The 18,613-nt window shown below is 48.6% G+C and overlaps 7 protein-coding genes across 7 annotated transcripts; 5 read left to right on the top strand and 2 right to left on the bottom strand.

Moving 5' to 3' along the window:
* The first annotated feature begins 996 nt into the window (after positions 1–996).
* M430DRAFT_34807 (hypothetical protein) lies at positions 997–1,926 on the top strand. The gene has a single exon (XM_024866616.1). It carries the CDS (start codon positions 1,061–1,063, stop codon positions 1,790–1,792), a length of 732 nt encoding a protein of 243 aa, XP_024721839.1. The 5' UTR covers positions 997–1,060; the 3' UTR covers positions 1,793–1,926.
* Positions 1,927–3,849: 1,923 nt separating this feature from the next.
* On the top strand, positions 3,850–5,962 carry M430DRAFT_139203 (hypothetical protein). Its single transcript, XM_024862594.1, has 9 exons — positions 3,850–3,880; positions 3,941–4,087; positions 4,149–4,232; positions 4,295–4,401; positions 4,449–4,571; positions 4,630–4,756; positions 4,807–5,010; positions 5,089–5,586; positions 5,642–5,962. Exons 1-9 carry the CDS (start codon positions 3,857–3,859, stop codon positions 5,954–5,956), a joined length of 1,629 nt encoding a protein of 542 aa, XP_024721838.1. The 5' UTR covers positions 3,850–3,856; the 3' UTR covers positions 5,957–5,962.
* A 1,927-nt stretch (positions 5,963–7,889) lies between these two features.
* Positions 7,890–8,435, top strand: M430DRAFT_27597 (hypothetical protein; the record flags this gene model as incomplete). The annotated part of the gene is made up of 1 exon (XM_024865663.1): positions 7,890–8,435. One exon carries the CDS (start codon positions 7,890–7,892, stop codon positions 8,433–8,435), a length of 546 nt encoding a protein of 181 aa, XP_024721837.1.
* Positions 8,436–8,946: 511 nt separating this feature from the next.
* Positions 8,947–10,356, top strand: M430DRAFT_18715 (hypothetical protein; the record flags this gene model as incomplete). The annotated part of the gene is made up of 4 exons (XM_024863933.1): positions 8,947–9,024; positions 9,107–9,429; positions 9,479–9,533; positions 9,586–10,356. 4 exons carry the CDS (start codon positions 8,947–8,949, stop codon positions 10,354–10,356), a joined length of 1,227 nt encoding a protein of 408 aa, XP_024721836.1.
* Positions 10,357–10,717: 361 nt separating this feature from the next.
* Positions 10,718–11,731, top strand: M430DRAFT_120469 (hypothetical protein). The gene is made up of 3 exons (XM_024861777.1): positions 10,718–10,954; positions 11,014–11,205; positions 11,291–11,731. The coding sequence occupies exons 1-3, from the start codon at positions 10,853–10,855 to the stop codon at positions 11,522–11,524; spliced, it is 528 nt and encodes a 175-aa protein (XP_024721835.1). The 5' UTR covers positions 10,718–10,852; the 3' UTR covers positions 11,525–11,731.
* Positions 11,732–11,988: 257 nt separating this feature from the next.
* On the bottom strand, positions 11,989–14,700 carry M430DRAFT_50225 (glycoside hydrolase family 3 protein; the record flags this gene model as incomplete). Its single annotated transcript, XM_024868133.1, has 5 exons — positions 11,989–12,774; positions 12,825–13,544; positions 13,601–13,916; positions 13,965–14,571; positions 14,628–14,700. 5 exons carry the CDS (start codon positions 14,698–14,700, stop codon positions 11,989–11,991), a joined length of 2,502 nt encoding a protein of 833 aa, XP_024721834.1.
* Positions 14,701–16,665: 1,965 nt separating this feature from the next.
* Positions 16,666–18,429, bottom strand: M430DRAFT_18712 (hypothetical protein; the record flags this gene model as incomplete). The annotated part of the gene is made up of 3 exons (XM_024863932.1): positions 16,666–18,129; positions 18,180–18,234; positions 18,311–18,429. 3 exons carry the CDS (start codon positions 18,427–18,429, stop codon positions 16,666–16,668), a joined length of 1,638 nt encoding a protein of 545 aa, XP_024721833.1.
* Between the last annotated feature and the right edge of the window lie 184 nt (positions 18,430–18,613).

The raw sequence follows: 18,613 nt of genomic DNA, 5'->3' as shown, positions 1-18,613 counted from the left end.
TTATTCTGCGTACTTGGCCTCATGCTCTCCGTACCGGAGAAGTTGCACAGGTCTGTTTCGAAAATCTACAATGGAGATATCACTACCACTGCCAAAGCATCAAGCCGGCTCTTTTGATTCCCGCTAAGAGAGGATTTGTACGTGATATGGTGCGTCGGGGCGGTCTTTGTCTTTCCCACCAGCACACGATGCTCAGCATGGATGTCAACCTCTTTGCGGTGACAACGAGCAGCAGGAACACGATTAGGCACTTCCTGCAATTGTCCTGGTATAAAGATAATGAGTATTGTCTGGGATTTCCATTCCCCGTGCCGCCTCTATTTGGGTTGCGGGTCCTGCGACTGAGGGATCCTCGCCAGCTGCGACGGAAAAGCCGGAAGAGCGGGCTTTCCACAGTACTACTCTGTTGGTGCGCATAGTATCTAATAATAGGTGTTTGATCAATTCGGACGGTTTGTTGCCAGCATGGTCGACATAGGAAAGGAGATCTCTTGAAAACGGAACTGCAAATGGAATCCTCGACGCGATCGTGTAACTTGGGCGTTGGGAGATGGCGCTATGGATGATCCACGCAGGGCAAGGCATTTAAGGGGAGTCGTCGCTTGGCGCGAGCCGTGCCCCCACGTGTTGAAAAGGCTGGTGGAGAAGGCTCCGATTAGCGCAAGGCACGGGATCTTTGCGCAAGGCTGTGTTTCATGAGCCAACCCCGAGCACCAACACCAACACCACTAGTCAGGGCCGGTGTTGAAGGCATTCCTGTTGGCGCTGGTCAGGCTCTCCCGGAATCCTTTGGCTCCTAGCCCTCTGAGCCCCATAAGGTGCCTTAGACTTGGATACCCGGGTCGCAGATATTCAACAGCCTTGTCCCAGCCAACGGAAAACCAACAGACGACCAACAGCCCTCTGTTAACATTGCGGCACCGCCCTCTATCATCTTAATATAAAGGTCAACTCACTTCGCGTGCATCGGCTTGAGGGGGATTGCAGTCAATTTAGACCCGAGAACTCACTACCAGCTCTTCCGTGGTTAAGCACCTACTCCATACATACCTGTCACAAGATGCATTCACAATCACTCCCCTCGCTGGTGCTCTCAGCTGCATACCTTCTCTCTCAACTTTCAGCAGCCTCAGCTGCAGGCTGCAGCAATTTTACCTATCTAAGCGCTGCTATGAACGGCCCCGACGGCAGCAGCCCCGAGTTCGAACAAGCCATTGATTTCCTCTCCTGCCCTCCCAGCTCCAAAAGCGACTGCCAACTTACCCCAAAGACGTACACCATCACCGTCCAGCCCCAGATCAACATATCCTCCACCAACAACTACAGCACCAACCAAGATAGCAACTCCGTCTTCAACTCTGCTTCCGACTCCACAGATGCGACTGCTCTCTTCTCTTCAGCAACGCAGCTGTGGCCTTCTCACCAACTCAACACCACGATCAATGGATCCATCACCACAACCGTCAGCACGGTGAACCTTTCCCAGACATACGGCAGCAATTTCCTCACTGTAACCAAGGGGACCAACTACACGCTGAAATACCACCCGTACACATCGTACATGTATGCGCTGGTGGACGGCTGCCAGAACCAATCGATTAACGGCAGCCTTGTGGACGTCATCATGCCGTACTATAATGCAGGTTCTCAGGTCTTGGCTGGCAAGTTTGTCTCGGACGTCGTCGCAATAAACACCACGACAAAGAGTGCGGCAAGCAGTAGAACAGGGATGAGCTTTGGAGTCATGATGGCTTGGATGGGAGGCGTTTTGGTCATGTCACTGGTGTTGTAGGGTTGAGATTGATGGTGGTGGGTTCAGGCACGGACGGATGGACTGCTCATGTATGTATGCGTTCTTATAGGTATGTATAAACTACTAAGAGCGTTCAATAGGTTGCTTCACTTCTTGACAGTCTCGAGCTATGCTTTCTTTTTTATCATAGAAATTAGAGAATTAGAGCTGATTGCTGGAAAGACTTTAGCATTATTCGAATTTCACCACTATTACTGAAGTACAGCATCACTCGTGACTGGTGTTCACATCAAGAGGGTCTATCAACGCATCAGTTGATTACAACTGATATTAATACTGTCGTAACAAAATAATACAACCGAGTCCATGGACAGCTGCTTCAGTACATCCCTTATCAATCTCTAGAAAATGAAGCCAGAATCTAGAACCATCAATATTTAATTATTTGTACCACTTTGATATCTCCTCATATGCGCACAAATCCCAACTTATATCTTTACCCTACCTCCTTGGAGTCAAGTATATGTATATAATGCAATCATACTCGAGAGATCCCAACTCAGAGAACGCGCAACGCAAAATATCGAGTATTTTGATTCGCTTTTATGTTAAGCTCCGAAAAAATCTCGAGAAAGCTATCATGTATTAGGGTCGGGTTGCTGGGACCAATTAGCTTGTGGAGGGGTAAAGCTTGGCCAAGGCTGTCATACCTATATATATGTAGGTACCCAGACTATCTACGTATCTTTCCCAACGTGATAACATCAAGCATGCATTATCAAAGGAGATAAAGGATATCTTGACCTGTGTGTCGTATACTCATCTACGCCTGGGCTTGCAACGTTAGTCCCGAAAGATTACAAGTGAGTAGGTATATTAATGCGGAATATCTCAAGGATTTTTTTCACTATGTCTGCCTGGATCAGAGATAGTTTCTTGGAGTTAAAATAATATGGAAGTTATAGCAAGCACGGAGCTGGCTGCCACATCGGCGAGTTTTCGGATATTCCTAGATTCCGATTCCTCGCCCAGATAACTTGTAAGGAAGCAACGCAAGATATCTGCCGATATTCTTCACATCACATGAGCTTTCCAACACCAAGAAGCCCAACTCCTACCTAGTCTCCCATCAACAACCAGTTTCCGTTCTCTCTTCTAACGCCTAAGGAATCTTTCCGCTTGCCTCAGCGACCAAAGAGAATGTTGGAGCATACGTACTGACTGTATCACAGGATTCCTCCGGTTCAGCCCCCGACGAGCCAGCTGGGTCTGGACCCGGCGCAATGAGCTTGTTTGCGACGGGATTGCCCGGCCTGTGATGGGTGGCCTCGGAGCTGATTGCTGCGCTTGATCAAGAGAAGAGCGCTTGCTTCCCCAGGCTTCTTTTCTCCGCACCGCACGAAGGGCTAGCGGGGGTAGGCGAGCCCGCCCCCATGGGGTAGAGCGTTCCGCTGCGGGGTAGAGGGAGGGATTAGGATAAGACAGGGCAAGGCAGAACAGGACGGCCGGTTGAAGTCTCAGCCGGGAACTGCTGCGTCTGACAAGTGACGGCGGAGCAGACTCAGTTGATAGACCGGATGCTGTATGTCAGGCTTGATATTGTTTAGTTCAGTTGCCGAGTGCTACATTGGCACATTGCTAATTCCGCGTGTGTGATTGCGTTGTTGGTCGGTCTTGGGATACTAGAGACGCCCAGTGGCTTTATCAGAGCAGGTTGTCATCATTTGATAACAGCGGCATACATTTGACAGTCGGGCAGCTGTCGGCAAGTTTCGAAATATCTTCGTTCAACTGCCGTGTAGTAATTCCGCCTGCAACTTCGAGTGATTCTGAATGGCAGAGGTACCGAGGAGGCTTTATCAGGGCTTTGAAAGGCATCTTGTCATCATTTGATAATGGAAGCACACAGGGGGTAGCTCATGGGGAGACAGAGCTTGGAGGTGGGGCCGATCCTAGCTACTAGGACTTTAATAAGTGCCAGGTTCGTCGTCATGAACATTGTATTTCGACTTGCTACATTGTCAGTCTCCGAGCTACGAAACCATCGATCGCAGAGGTTCAAGGTGGGTCTCTCGAGAAGCCCCACCACTTCAATTCATCATCATGGATCAGAATCTGAGTGAGAATGTAAGCCAATCTTTCCATACTGGTATGGACTTAAATGCTGACACGGGACGCCCAATTCAGGCCTTGCGAGAGCTTGAGCAGGAGTTGCACACGGAGATCTATCCAGGCACGGAGATCATGACAGATGTTGGAACTCATCACTTTGTGAAATCTCAAGGGCGTTCGGTGCTGGTTCCACAGCCCAGCGACAACGAGCATGACCCCCTCGTAAGCGCGCCGCCAACGAAAGACCGTTTGATCAACCAGAATAATAACTGATGGCATACAGAATTGGAGTCCCATGTGGAAGGGCTTGACAATCTTCTGCGCGACGCTGGTTTCGTTCTCTGAAGGGATGGGGCCACTAGCCTTGGTCAGTAAAACAAACCTCCCATATATGATGATACATTGATCAATTCCGCTGACACTTTGTAGGCGCCTATGTTCGGAGACTATATCGAGGCTTTCGACTCAAACCTGACGGACGTTGTGCAATTTACCGGCATTGCGATTCTGGTTCTCGGGTTCAGTAATTTCTTCTGGTAAGCTTCCAGATATTCAAGACAGAGATCCCACTAACATCTGCCAGGATCCCTATTCAGACGTGTTTTGGTAGACGCCCGGTCCTTATTTTCTCTTGTTTGATCTGCTTCGGCAGTAGTATCTGGAGAGCAAAAGCAAATTCGTATGGCAGCTTTATGGGGGCTTGTGTGTAAGAGAGACCTAACTTCGAAGAATCACGATCCGGATAGACTGACTATCTCTGTTAGACTCAATGGATTTGGCGCTGGGCCAGCTGAAGCCACGCAGCCAACGATCATCGCAGATGTGATCTTCCTGCATGATCGAGGGAAATACCAAACTCTATACTTTGCGTTTTATTTCGGTTCGCTCATGGTATTTCCATCTTCCCCCCTGGAGCCGCCGGTTGGTTCTAACATGGTCAGGTCGGGCCCATTATCGCAGGTCCAATGTCCAATGCTGTAGGGTGGAGGAATTTCTGGTGGCTCAATACAGCGCTCTTAGGATTCGCCACGATATGCACGATCTTCCTATTCCCCGAGACCAAATTCAACCGGGACTTCGTACCTCCCCAGAGTGCCGTACCGTCACCACCTCTAAAAGCAGGCTCTGCGGAGCAGGTTGAAAAAGTACCCACTCAAGACGGCAACGGAACTGCTACAACAGACCATGCTGATCCTGAAAAGGACGCACCAATTCAGGCCCAGCAGTCTGTTAATTCAGGAGGGGATGAGAAGCTCGCCCATGTCCATACACATCAGGATCCTTGGCTTGGCCGTGGCAAGCCCTCGAAAGCCCAATGGAAAATTGCGCAGCCTTATGAAGGCAATCTTATCATGGAATTTCTGCTCCCCTGGAAAATGTTCTTCTTCCCCATCGTCCAATTCCCTGCGTTCGTCGTATCGTGGTCCGCATCTTCTTTCCTTACTCTCAACCTTACGCAATCGCAAGTATTTGCAGCACCGCCGTATAACTTCTCGACGACCTCGATCGGATTCACTAATTTTGCTATCTTGATCGGTGCCTTGATTGGGCTCTTTACTGCCGGACCACTGAGCGATATGATAGCGGCGAGGTTGACGAAGAGAAATAATGGAGTCAGGGAGCCGGAGATGAGATTACCGGCCATGATTCCGTACATCATTCTGATGATCGTGGGTAATATTGTTGTGGCGCTTGGCTATGAGCATCAGTGGGATTGGAGGGTATGCCAACGATAAACAATACCCTGAGAGGGATGCATGCTAACGCAAGGAATAGGTTATTGTGATAATCGGATACACGTGCGCGGGTATCCAAGTTGCAGCACTCCCGCCTATCTCTTCGACATATGCCGTTGATTCGTACAAGCCCGTGGCTGGCTCCATCTTTGTAGCCATCACCGTCAACAAGAACGTGTGGGGATATGGTTTCTCGAAGTTCATAACGCCTTGGATCCTCAAGAGCGGGTATATACCTCCAATAATGACGAATATGTCGCTGGTTACAGTGTGGTCTTGCTGTGGAATCATTTTCTGGTTCTTCGGGAAGACGTTCAGGAAATGGACACGCAACTCGAAGGTCCATAAAATGTGAGATGAGTATGCAGATAGGAAGGAAATGGAATATGAACTTGCAGGAATCCCATATCAAGCAAACTTCAAATACGAATATCAAACATTGAAACATAGATGATCGGTGAACTGTACTCTAAAGAGTAGTATGGTTATCAAGCCTGATTACCTGTATGCCTTCACTATTGATTTTCCCGTGTGTCTGAAAGCAAAACCTAATCAAGGTATGGCCTTGTACGAGAAGACAATGATGGAAAATAAGTAGGCAAAATTGCAGACAATATGAGAGGGAGAGCTCATATTCGCCCAAAGCCGCAATCCCACTCAGAATCACTCTACACTCCCCTTTCTTGACCTCTGCGCCGATGTCCTCTAAGAGAATCAGCACGAAGGGCTCCTGCCCCGACGATACGCCCAAGGCGCTAGTAGGGTAGATAGACTTATCCAAGACCTCGCCATTACATAGCTACAAATCCCCCTTACTATCCAGCCTTGTTCATAAGGTCAAAAGGGCTTCAATATTAGATCAACACTTCGGAACTACCCGACGAAACATACTTGTGCTCATGTAAGAGGAAGGTAAGATTTAGACAGCAAACCCAAGAAACTTCCTCGAACGAGGCCTGAATCAGCTGAGTACCTCAAGAAGGCGTCAAGTTTCGCACATATTTACACAGGTCCAACTGTCATCATAGACGAGGGTCGAAGTTATACAATCTATGTACCACCTCGAAAGATAGTTGGGAAGCTAACATCGTTGTGTAATTCAAAACGACATGACTCGGTCTTCTGACGGACTGTGAAATCTATCCGGGTCTGGGCCTTTGCTATCGCGACATCGCTAGCTGCCTCCTCACAAAAAGTGCAATTGCAACATTCGAATCGCCGATTGAGTCTTACCACGCGGAGTTTTCGGGAAACAATGAGTTGAATTGAATGCAGATACAGATTACAGGAATTCGCAGCTCTGAAGCTTCCTCAAGAGGTAATATTGACAAAGCCCATTGGGCATCCTGAAAACAATCATTGTAGAAATTGTAAACCCCACCATCGATCTTCTTAGAAGAGCTTCGAGAGCTGCTGCACGAGCGGGGTCGAGACTCCACTGTTACCATGGCCAGACAGTCTCTGATTGGAATGCAATATCAAAAATTGCGATAAGGCCAGAATCTATCTACCACTTAGCAGAAGCGGCTGTAAGCCTGGGGTATCTTAGTTCAGTGATAGGAACTGGATATGAGTGGTGTAGCCAGGCACTGAAGTTCGTTCCACAGGCCATGAAACAGTGTGATAGCAAACGATCAATCACACCACTTGGTTGTGATGGGACCAGGACTGAGGGGTTGCGAATTTTCTCATGATGTTATACTTATGACATCGTTCCCCAATTCCTCCAAACATCGGGATCAGGGCAGTTCAGATAAGAAAGTCCACGTACGCCATTTGGCTAACTGCAGTAATGATGCGCTTTTGAAAGGCTTTTGAAAGGCTTCGTATAGGTAGAAGAGGATAATATGTCCTCTCCCCTGCATTCCTGGAGCGGATACTGGATTTATTGATTGGTTGATGAGAACGACCAAGGGTCCCTGGGTCAGCCCGGAGTCTGTTGCTTGGAGCTTTTCGATTCCCGATTCTGGGGCTCAATGGGGCCAGGGTGACGCCACAGTAGCAATATAGCGACAGCCAAGTCTCCCACATCTCCAGATCTGAGGGTCAGGTCAGCCGTCCCATGGTTTGGAGATATAAGTGGCCCACGATGGTTGCGGGGCATATTCCCCTGACCGGCCAGAGCGGCGAGTTGGGATCCAAAAGAAAAGAGGGTGAAAGAGTCGACGTCACTGTGGTGACCCTTTATATGTCGCCTCCGGCCCTCTATGCTCAAAACCGCCAAGAATCTTTATGTTTCGATAGAAACGCTATTAAAGAGCGCTGTTGCAGATCAATTGACCAGCAGAATGTCCATTTCGTCCCCGCGTCCTTCGCAGAAAGAACCTGAGCGCGCATTTGCGCTCCAGAAATACCTCCTCCTACACTCCCAACACGACGCTCTCCAGAAACAACTCTCGCAGATCTCGACGTCTGGATCGTCAGATCGGCTCCGACATGCATCTCTCTCATCTTATTCCTCAACCTCCTCCAGCGACTCGGAGAATGGGTCGCCTACCTCCCCTACAAACCCGCCGCGCCTCTCGCATCGCAGCGGCAGCGAATCATATTTAGAACCTCAGCACACTCTGGCCGAAAGGAGGGCCTCTCTCCCGGCTGTGATTGAAGAGAGTATAATGACGGAGATCGCGGAGGGGGAACTTAAGTTGAAGAACGTCAACCAGCAGATCAAGACCACGCTGACGGAGCTCCTCAATTGCGGAAGCGTGAGAGAAGACCAGCGATATAGAATGTGGGTACAGACGAGATTAATGGATGCAGAGAGGGAGTTGAAGGGGAGTAGGATTCGGAATTCTGGTCGGCGGAGGAGTGAAGATGCGACGGAGATGTTCTGATGGTGCCGGGCCCAGAGTTGGAGATGTTCTAGAATACAGCTGTTGCTGTGGCTGCGAAGCTCTGGCGTTTGGGTTTAACGGACTTGGTCGGGCGTTACGAACTTGTTATTCTTGGTGTACTGTACATACCTAGGCCTTTCAGGCAGTTCATCAACAGTTGTGGTTCAATTTCGTCATGATTGTCTCCAATGGTTCTTTAAAGGATATCCCTAAATAGATAAGGTCATAATCTCCACCTTTGCCCGAGCCTGTGTCCACAACTCGGCGGCCAGTCTTCAAGACCTCCATGGAGTACACGAGCAATCGGATCAGCTCTCAGCATGAGCAGCACAGCGGTTGGTACCACATGTGAGTTACAGCATGACAATAACAATGCAATTTTCCTTCCTTCCATCCTATCTCTTCTCTTTCGTGTTCACGACTATTTCCCTGCGATTCGTGGTAATACAACAAGTCTGAAGAAACACGAAGGACTTGAGAAGAAGGAAGGTCTGCAGACATGCAGGACAGAATGTCGGTATCGAAATATCCACATGAGAATATGACTCTGCAGCCGCAGCAGAAGAGCGCTTGGTTTGAGTTTGTTAAGGTATATATATCAGTTTCCCTTCTCTCCGCCCGGCCCAATTCTCCGCGGCGCCAAAGTATGACAATGGTTGATGTTCTGTTAGTCAATTGTAACATTCAAAGGCGACTTATCATCTCTTACTGCACCGCCCTTCCTCCTCTCTCCTCAATCCGTGACCGAATTCTCCGGATATTGGGCAGAACACCCATCTCTGTTCGTTGCTCCAGCCAGCGCATCCGATCCTGAAAAGCGCGCGCTGTTGGTATTGAAGTGGTTCCTCAGTACATTGAAGCAACAGCATAATCCCAGAGATGAGGAAGGGAAGAAGAAGCGTCTGAAGCCGCTGAATCCTTTCTTGGGGGAGTTATTCCTTGGGAAATGGGAGGATGGATCAGGGACAACAAATCTTGTTGCTGAGCAAGTCAGGTAAGGGATCATTGAGAGGATACAGGAAAGGTGTTGACACGACGTACAGTCATCATCCCCCAGCGACCGCCTTCAACGTTTGGAATGATGAACATGGAGTTAGGGTACGTTCTTCGAGACTGTGCCAGTCAAGCGCGCTTCTGACAATGCTTCCAGCTGCAAGGACACATTGCTCCCAAGTCCTACTTCTCTGGCACAGTAAACATTGACCGCAAAGGGTATGCCCTTCTTCATCTCGACAAGTATGATGAAGATTATCTCATTACCATGCCTAAAATTCACGTCGAAGGTTTCATGACCGGCTCTCTCTTCCCCGAACTCGAAGGATCTAGTTATATCCGGAGCTCGACTGGATATACTGCGAAAATCGATTATATTTCCAAAGGCTGGTTAAGTGGTAGGCGGAATGGTTTTGTCGCCAACTTGTTCCATGATAAGAATCCCGAGGACGCCGTATACACAGCCGAAGGACAATGGAGTGGGACATACGTGATTAAGGAGATCATTACACAAAGAGAACTTGAGAAATTTGACATCAACGCAGTCAAAAGGACACCTTGTTCAGTCTCTCCAATTGAGAAGCAACATCCACTTGAATCGCGCAGGGCATGGCAACACGTTGCGGCGGCTATTCAAAGAGGAGATATCAGGGCTGCTGGTCACGAGAAGTCGAAGATCGAAAACGAGCAACGAGAAATGCGCAAGATAGAGAAGTCCCTCGGAGAAGAATATCCCCGGCGATATTTTACTCGGGTAGAAGGGGATCCCGTTGTTGAGGAGCTGGCTGGGGGGATACCGGGACAGACCTCAATAAAGGGGGATTTCGACGGGACCCACGGTCTTTGGGTGTGGGATGAGGCAAAGTATCAGAAGGTTCTGTCGAATAATCTTCATGAAAGACAGAAGTTCTACGAAGGTGAAAATTGATTCGGTGGATTCTGATAGAGGGGTTAATTTGCATCCAGACTCGGTTGGTCTAAGCTCATAGAAGGCGTTGGCATTGTGAGGGTAGAGATAATACAATCCACATATGCCCCTTTATGACAAAGAATTTCACATTCAACATTCCAATCATAATGCCACGCACAGCCTTGAATGACGCAGACGTCTGCAAGTCCCAGTGATTGCAGGTTTCTTTGGTGGCGTTTTGTATGGGTACAGGGGTAAACGCAAGGCTGAGGATCGTCAATGATCGTCAATGACATCATGCGGGGCGAAATGAATCCAGGGCCTGGTTATATTTATTCACAGCTGAAGACACAGGGGTTATGAATTATATATATAAGAGCCTTCTCATACCACAGTAAGATACCATTCCACCAACAAAAACAATCACAATATCAACTTCCCAAGTTCTTTGCACAATTCCAATACGATTTTCAACTTCAACAAATACTTTAGAAGCAAGCAAACAACAGCAATCATGTCTGACAAGAACACCTCCACTCTCCAATCCTACATTGACTCTGCTAGCGGTGCAGTCCAATCCGCCGTCGGTAGCCTAACTGGCAGCAGCGCTGACAAGGTCCGCTCCCACCTTCCAAACCCCCTCCCTCCCACACTGCAGCTAACAGTGAGAATCAGAACGCCGGGCAAGAGAAGAAAGACCAAGCCCAGCTCGAGAACGACGCCTCACACGCAACGGCCAAAGTTGGGAACTACTCTGCTTCATCCACAGGTGCCGTCACCAAAGATGATCCGAACCGCAGCACGGGCTCCTGGAACCAGACTCTTGGATCCGGGAAGGAATTCCTTGGTGGTCTTGTAGGCTCTGAAGTTCGTACCTACCTTACTTCTCCCCTATTGCCATCAATTTGAATATATCATATACATACTATTATACTAACATTCCAAATAACAGAATCTCAAACAACAAGGCCAGCGACAAAACGCCGAAGGGAAAAGTCAAGAAGCTAAAGGCCAGCTCAACGACCTCGGCTCCGGCGTCAAAGACCGTGTCAGTGGTGCCGTCGGCGGAGCCGTTGCTGGCATCACCGGTGATCGGGAGGCACAGTTAGAGGCGCAGGATAAGCACGATGCTGGGAAGACGCAGCAGCGGGGCGCGGAACATGATATCCAGAAACAGAATGAATGAATGAATGAGCCTCTGGTTAGGAAAGATTGGGAGGGTTGATGATACGATACCATAAATGATATGCTTTTCGACGAGTTTTGGGTTCTAGCGGTACATAAAAATTGGATGGTTTTACGGCGGGTTTGCTTGCTTTGTAAATGGTAACTCGTTTTGAGGACATAGATTGGCTTGCTAGTCCTTATGAATTTTGAAATTTGCCGTCTTTCTGGGAAGCTCAAGATGTGAAAACGAAATCAATAACGTGACTTGCTTGGAAGAGGTATGCCCGAGGTTGTATACACTCCTAGCTCACTTGAGTCCTGGCTTGCTTAGTATTGATAAGGAGTAGCACTTGCTTTCCATGCAACCTCCCTTAGATATCTTTTTCGGAGGGGCTTGGGGTAATCTTTTCAATTAACAGCTTTGTCTTGATAATTGAAGGTCGAATATTCAGCAATGAATATTTTCTCCAGCTCAACGAGACTCTAGAGCCCGTTCCACCAACTCGTCTTCTGCACCTCAAAGCTCCCTTTCAGTGCACTCTCCGCGTTACTGCTGTTGCTTACCAAAACCTCGTACCCATCTCTCTCCATTATCCATGCCTCCCTAACCTCATCCCAAAAACTTGCCGCATACTTGACTTCGATCGACACGTGAACCACTTTCTCTTCTCCCTTCTCCAACCATACCTTCTTGAAACCTTTCAGTTCCTTCTTCGGCCTCCTGATACTCGGCTTTTTCTGGGCCACATAGACCTGTACTACTTCCGCGCCGTCCCTGTTCCCCGTATTCTTGACTTGGACACTGACATTGAGCATTTTCTCCCCCTGCTCGACCTTCAGGTTCGAGAACTCGAATTTCGTGTATGAAAGTCCGTGGCCGAAAGGGAAAAGTACCGGCAAATCCAGCTGCTCATACCACCTATACCCCACATAGACATCCTCACTATAGAGGGTCCTGCCCCTCTCCGTCCTGTAACTCAGAAACGCAGGATTATCCTCAATTCTCTTCGGAAAACTCAACGGCAGCTTAGCTGACGGGTTCACATTTCCAAATAAGATGTCGGCAATCGCATTGCCTGTTTCGTTCCCGCCGTACCAGGCATAGATGAGAGCGTTAACGGAGGAGATCCAGGGCATGCCGACTGGTGTTCCAGATTGCATGACGACTACTGTGGATGGATTGGCATTTGAGACGGCGGAAATTAAGGCATCCATGTGCCCCGGGAGGGACATGCTGTCACGGTCTGAGCCTTCGGATTCCCAGTCGGACTGTGGGGAAGTTAGCTCAGGATAAAGGAAGAGAAGGGTAGGGTCCATACGTTCAAGCCAGCACATATAATTACTTGATCGGCGTTTTTCGCCAAGTTCACAGCATGCTTCACTTCCTCATCCGCATCAATGACCTTGGCGCCACCTATCCTAACAGCACCGCCTCCGAAGAGAGGATTACTTCCCTTTTCAAGCTTGCAAGCCGCGGCGCTCGCAAACTCGACTTTGATCCGATATGTTTGGCCCTTCTTAATTGGCAGAATGCCTTTTTCTTCAACAGTCCCACATGAAAAGAACATAGTCCCCTGCCTTTGCACCGTCTCATTATCAATCAGTAATTTGCCATCGACATACAGCTTCGCCGTTCCATAAACACCTAAACCCATCTCGAAGTCCCCGTCTTCCTCGGCGGTGAAGGAGCCTTCAATGTCGGCGTACCAAAGGGAGCTCTTGAGTCTGGGACAATTGTAATCCATCATCAAAAGTTCGGTCTTCGTAAGAGTGATCTCGTCAGCGACCTCGCGGTTCTCAACCGAGGGTGGGTCATTGTAGGCACGGAATGTTACGCCCGGCTCTCCCTTATCGGTTTTGAGTAGGGTGCCGAGGAGCGGGAGGTCTTTATGTGCATAGCAGCCAACTGTGTATTCTGGTGGGTAGGTAAGTTGAGAGCTGATGCCATCAAATGGTGTTACTGCATAATATGCGGCCAGAGAGGCTGACCCTCCTCCATGGTAAGTTGCAACTTTGGCATTGGGGCCCAATATCAGTGTCTGTGCTATCCGATTAGCCAGCAGCTCTAAGTCTAAGAATGGATTCAAGGACCCGCCTTCTTATCCTTCCTCAACGGTAGGATATTGCCTTCATTTTTCATCAAGACAATAGAATCAGCTCCAATCTTCCTCAACAACGCCGCAGTCTCCGGAGTATTTGCCATTTTCTCCTCAGCATATTCTGGTATATTTGCAGCAGCGCAACGATTCACAAGCTTCAGAACATTCCGAACTCGCTCATCGAGGACATGCTGCGGTACCTTACCTACCCCAACGGCTTGGACCAACATCTCGCCTCGCCATTTGGTGCGACCTGGCATTTCCAAGTCGAGGCCAGCATTAATAGCCTCCGAGGTCGAGTATGTGCCCCACCTATTCCATGTTAATTTTGCATAATTGATAGGCGCAAAGGGGTCTCACCAATCACTCATAATACACCCATTCCATCCCCATTCACCCCTCAATATATCCCTTAAATGTTTGGGATTCTCGCTGACGTGCAAGCCATTAATTTTGTTGTATGCTGTCATAAAGCACCCAGGAGAAGAGTCGCGGGTGACCAATTGGAATGCCAAGGCGTAAATCTCCCTCAGAGCTCTGTCAGTTACAATAGCATTTGTCCCACTCCGCTCATGTTCTTGATCGTTACACAAGAAATGCTTGATCGTGGCCACGATACCAGTCTCTTGGATACCATTGACGAGAGCTGCAGCTCCTAGTCCAGCCAGCACAGGATCTTCTGACAAGGACTCAAAACCCCGACCTCCGAGAGGAGAACGCTGTATATTTATCGTAGGTCCAAGAATCACATGTGCTCCTTTTGCCTTACTCTCATGTCCCATAACAATGCCAGCCTTGTGTAAGAGGTCTGTATCCCATGTTGCACCTAGAGCAGTCCCGCAGGGGAAACATGCTGCTGTGACACCGTTGAAGAATTTGGTACCGCGGACACCGTTGGGACCATCAGAGACTCGAATCGCAGGGACGCCATGTTGAGGGAGGGACTGCGTATGCCACCAATCGGCGCCTGGTGCTCATCAGTAAGAGTGTGATGGGTTGTATTGGGAAATCAATGGGTCATACCTGCTAGCAGGGAGACCTTTTCCACAACGTCGAGCTTGGAGAGGACTTCTTCTACGTCAACAGTTCCTGTCATCTTGTTGTCGCCTGACTACACTTAAAAAAGACAATGTGAAAGACAATGATAGAGAAAGAAGGAGACGTCGATGGGAAAGTAAGAGAGAGCTCGGCTCTACATACTCACCCGTCTTGCAGAGGGGCAAGCTCCCAACCTACCAGACCAAACACTATCCCAGCAGTAACCCGGGCGTCTCCAGACCGAGAATATGCAGCAAGCGTTGCACTGCGGGCCAAAATGATCTCCAAGCAGCAGAGACAGACAATCGATTGGTTCGACTTCGGCGGTGGGATGTTAAGTCGGTAGATCTCCGGGTTAAAAGTCACGGTAGGGCCGGTAAATCTTCGGGATTGAAGTACTCCAGTCTCCACTGTCCCCTCCAGTCTCCACCAAGGTCCCACATACGGAGTCGACCAGCAGCTCGTGATATCATGCGTTTACCTTACGATACGAAGGGCACCAAAGGTAGAGAAAAGGAAGAAGAAGCCCCTCCGACTCGCCTTCAAGTTTTCAATTACTCTATTTTCTATGATAACTAATGTAAATAATTGTGTTTAGAACAGAGATTTATACCTCCTACCTACCTTCGAGTTTTCAATTACTCTGTTTTCTATGATAACTAATGTAAATAAATAATTGTGTTCAGAACATAGATTTATACCTCCTACCTGGTAAGGTACCTGTGTATATAAACCCCCCTCCCCTCTCTCTAGTTTTCTCCTCTACACTAGGAAACTGTCAGCACATGAGGTGCACACCTTGCCTGCTTTTCCCTTTCTTTATTCCTACCCCATTAAGTGACTCTCATTATTCTGGACATTCAGCCATCATTCACTCCTACCTAACATCGTCATTGTGAAAGCACGTGCTTCATTGTCACGTGCGAGAGTCACAATGACAAGGTCACGGGAATTTGACAACAACGCACGTGATATTCACCCTCATTAACCAAGATAAGATAAATGTGTGAGATAGAGTCCGTAATTGAAAGTTGGGGGGCTAAGGTATGCCATCTTCTAAACTATGACAATCAGGAAGACTGAGATGATTTTGTAGGGAGGAAGGTTAGGAAAGAGAATTCAAGGGGGCTTATATATTGTAAGGTGGTTTACTAGTTTGTATAAGCTTTACTAAAGCATTTCCATTGTACATGTGCACATAAGTTCACACTTATATTTCTACTCTTGACTTGTCCCCCTTTCTGTTCTCGCTTAAACCCCGAGCTCCCCCTTTCGCTACCTACTTACCTCCCTACTCTTTCGCTGCACATTTACGCTCGCTCAAGCTTCACTCTGCTACCGAATACCCCTTATTTATTTTTTGTTGCACATCTACACGTCTATTTACATCAGGGCATCTACTCTTCACTAGTAGGTAACCACAGCAACCCTCCTTTTTACCCAAATTTCGTTGTACATCTACGTTCTCTTCGACCTCCCTCACTAGGCACCCAGGCTGCCCTCCTTTATTCTGCTCTTTTGTTGCACATCTACACAGCTGTTTACGTCATAATGTCTACTCTTCACTAACATGTCGTCGCAGCAACCCTGTTCACCTAAGTTTCGTTGCACCTCTGTATTTCTAACTTCACTTGGATTTCCACTACTTAGCTCAGTGCAACTCTGTTCACCTCTTTGCATATAATATCTTCTCTTCTGGCGCTCTTGAGACTAGTAGCAAGCGGACGTAATAGGACAATGAGTTCTCAATTTCAAAACTTCAAAGGACCAGACAGACATCCAGACAGTGGCAGTCCCCAACCCATAGGCTATAGGATTGCCTACAAAAGTGACACTTTGGTGAGGCGAAGTCAATAAGAACTTAAGGATATTATAAGGCCTCACAGGCACTTGACTCATTATTCATTCAATTATAGCACCCGGTGCCATTTCCATATTGATATACCGCAAGTGCCATGCCGTGGCCCTGTTCCTCCGCCCATACTCCATAAACATATCCTACAAGCACCCTGCAGAGTTCCAATCAATGTCCACTCTGCTCTGTCCTATTATCTGCACTTTTGGCACCCTCACCCGCTTCCTGGATAGCCTGCTCATCACCTCTCATCTTCGCAAAATACGCCTTGATATCTTCTGCGCTGATCGCCTTACCACTCTCTGCGAATTGCTGGAAGAATGGCTTGAGTTTGTCCTTCAAGTGATTGTATGCCATCACCCCCTCAATGGCTTTAACACGATCAATGTTTTTGAGGGCACTCTCACCACGCTCATAAATACTACCGCTTCCAATAGTACTGCCTCCGGCTTCATCGCCGTTTTCGGAAAGGGGCGGTTCGTAGGTCTCTTCTTCCTCCAGCAGATAGGGATGCTTGGCCAGATTAGGGAAACAGTCAGAGCAGCGGCATAGATGGTCTCGGAAATCAGATTTGAAGAAAAGTGAAATCTGACCAACAGGCGCTGGTGGCAGTGTTTTCACTTTGCAGGGTTTGTCTGCCGCATCTGAGGAGTTCGTGGTATTGTTTGCTGTGCCAGGCAACTCAGTAGAAGCAGCCCCATCGACAGATGCGTCGTCCTTCAGTCGCTTCACAGGAGAAAGATCCGGCTCTTCATCTTCTAATTTGCGCTTTTTGCCATTTGATAGATCGGACGAAATGGCCTCCTCGGGAGATGGAGCTGCGCTTCGTCTGAACACTGGGCCCAAGAAGCCGGGTGCACCAGCATATCGCTTGATCCAAGGATTTGCATCCACACACTTGTAACAGATAAAGCCGTCAAAGTCGTCCTCAGGTGGAAACCCCGGTGGCATCGGTGGGTCGTCGTCTTCATCCTCTTCGTCCTCTTCATTGGGCTCTGCTGTCTCGGCGGGCTCACCTGCCTCGGTTGATCCGTTGACTTGTACATCCTCCTTCGTAGTTGACTTTGCTTCATCCTCAGCAGCCTCGGCGACTTCTGTAATTGGTTCCAAAAGCCCTTCATTCTTCACTTCCTTTGGCGTGCCCTTTTTACTCGAGGTCTCGAACCAGTCTGGACCCAGACCAACAACACATCCGGGGTGCCACCAATCCTCTCCACATCCACCATTTTCAGCTGTGCCTAATCCTAAACATTGAAACATTGTCCCTTTCTGCTGTTCCGGATCATAATCACATTCACAGCCACAGAAGCGGTTCTGGAAGTTTTGATTGTATTTGTTGTTGGGGTCTGGAGTTTCAGAATGCACACCACCCTGTGTGTTTGTTTCTGGATTTATGCGCAGAGTACACGGGGAGGTTGACGGTAGACGAGTCGTTCCGCAGTCGCAGGTAAAGTTCCTCTTGTTGAAGAGCTCCGCCAAAGTGTGCTCGCCATGGCATTGTATCGAGCAAGAATAGCAAACGCCGGCAGGTGTGTACGGGTCGGTGGGATTAGCGGGTGGGGGATTGCATGTCAAGCAAGCAAAGACTATCTGACGAAGAGGTCCTAGGGGCTTTGTGCAGTTATCGATGCTCTGTATGTGATTAGTCTTGCAGTCGCAACTGGATAATGACCGCTCCTTACATATGGTAGAGCTTCGCGCGCATCAGCCTCGAGTCGGAGTTGGTTATCAAGAAACCTAGGGAGATGTGAGCGCTGTGCTATATCTCGTACTCTCATGGAAAGTCTAGATGAAGCAATCCGTAGAAACATACTCAGCTGCTGTATGCGAATCATCCGACTTTTGGGAGAAACTCTGGGTTCGCGACTTGCCATTAGTCTGGCCGCTGGGAAGTTCACCGGCGCCAGCGTCATGAACTGGCGTAGTATCCATGATGCTCTGGCTAATTAAGAGAATGCGTGGATATGACAGAAAGTAGGGTCAGATATAGGGAAGTTGGTCGCGCAAGACGCGGGTTGGTTACGTTCGATCTGGGGCAGCCTTGAGGCAGAAACCACTTAACGCGTCGGCTAAATTGAGTTTAGCCTAAACACGCATTGACCGCGACTTTTCGCGA

Source organism: Amorphotheca resinae (assembly GCF_003019875.1).
Source record: "Amorphotheca resinae ATCC 22711 unplaced genomic scaffold M430scaffold_5, whole genome shotgun sequence".
Taxonomy (NCBI): Eukaryota; Fungi; Ascomycota; class Leotiomycetes; order Helotiales; family Amorphothecaceae; genus Amorphotheca; species Amorphotheca resinae.
This window is presented reverse-complemented; position numbering and strand designations above follow the sequence as displayed.

Excerpts from the sequence above, each read along its gene's own strand:
- M430DRAFT_34807 (XM_024866616.1), top strand. The coding sequence starts at position 1,061 with ATGCATTCACAATCACTCCCCTCGCTGGTGCTCTCAGCTGCATACCTT.
- M430DRAFT_139203 (XM_024862594.1), top strand. The coding sequence starts at position 3,857 with ATGGATCAGAATCTGAGTGAGAAT. Across the intron at positions 4,402-4,448 it reads GGGTTCAGTAATTTCTTCTG|GATCCCTATTCAGACGTGTT; the intron begins GTAAGCTTCCAG and ends AACATCTGCCAG. Across the intron at positions 4,572-4,629 it reads AGCTTTATGGGGGCTTGTGT|ACTCAATGGATTTGGCGCTG; the intron begins GTAAGAGAGACC and ends TATCTCTGTTAG.
- M430DRAFT_120469 (XM_024861777.1), top strand. The coding sequence starts at position 10,853 with ATGTCTGACAAGAACACCTCCACTCTCCAATCCTACATTGACTCTGCT. Across the intron at positions 10,955-11,013 it reads CTGGCAGCAGCGCTGACAAG|AACGCCGGGCAAGAGAAGAA; the intron begins GTCCGCTCCCAC and ends AGTGAGAATCAG. Across the intron at positions 11,206-11,290 it reads GTGGTCTTGTAGGCTCTGAA|AATCTCAAACAACAAGGCCA; the intron begins GTTCGTACCTAC and ends TCCAAATAACAG.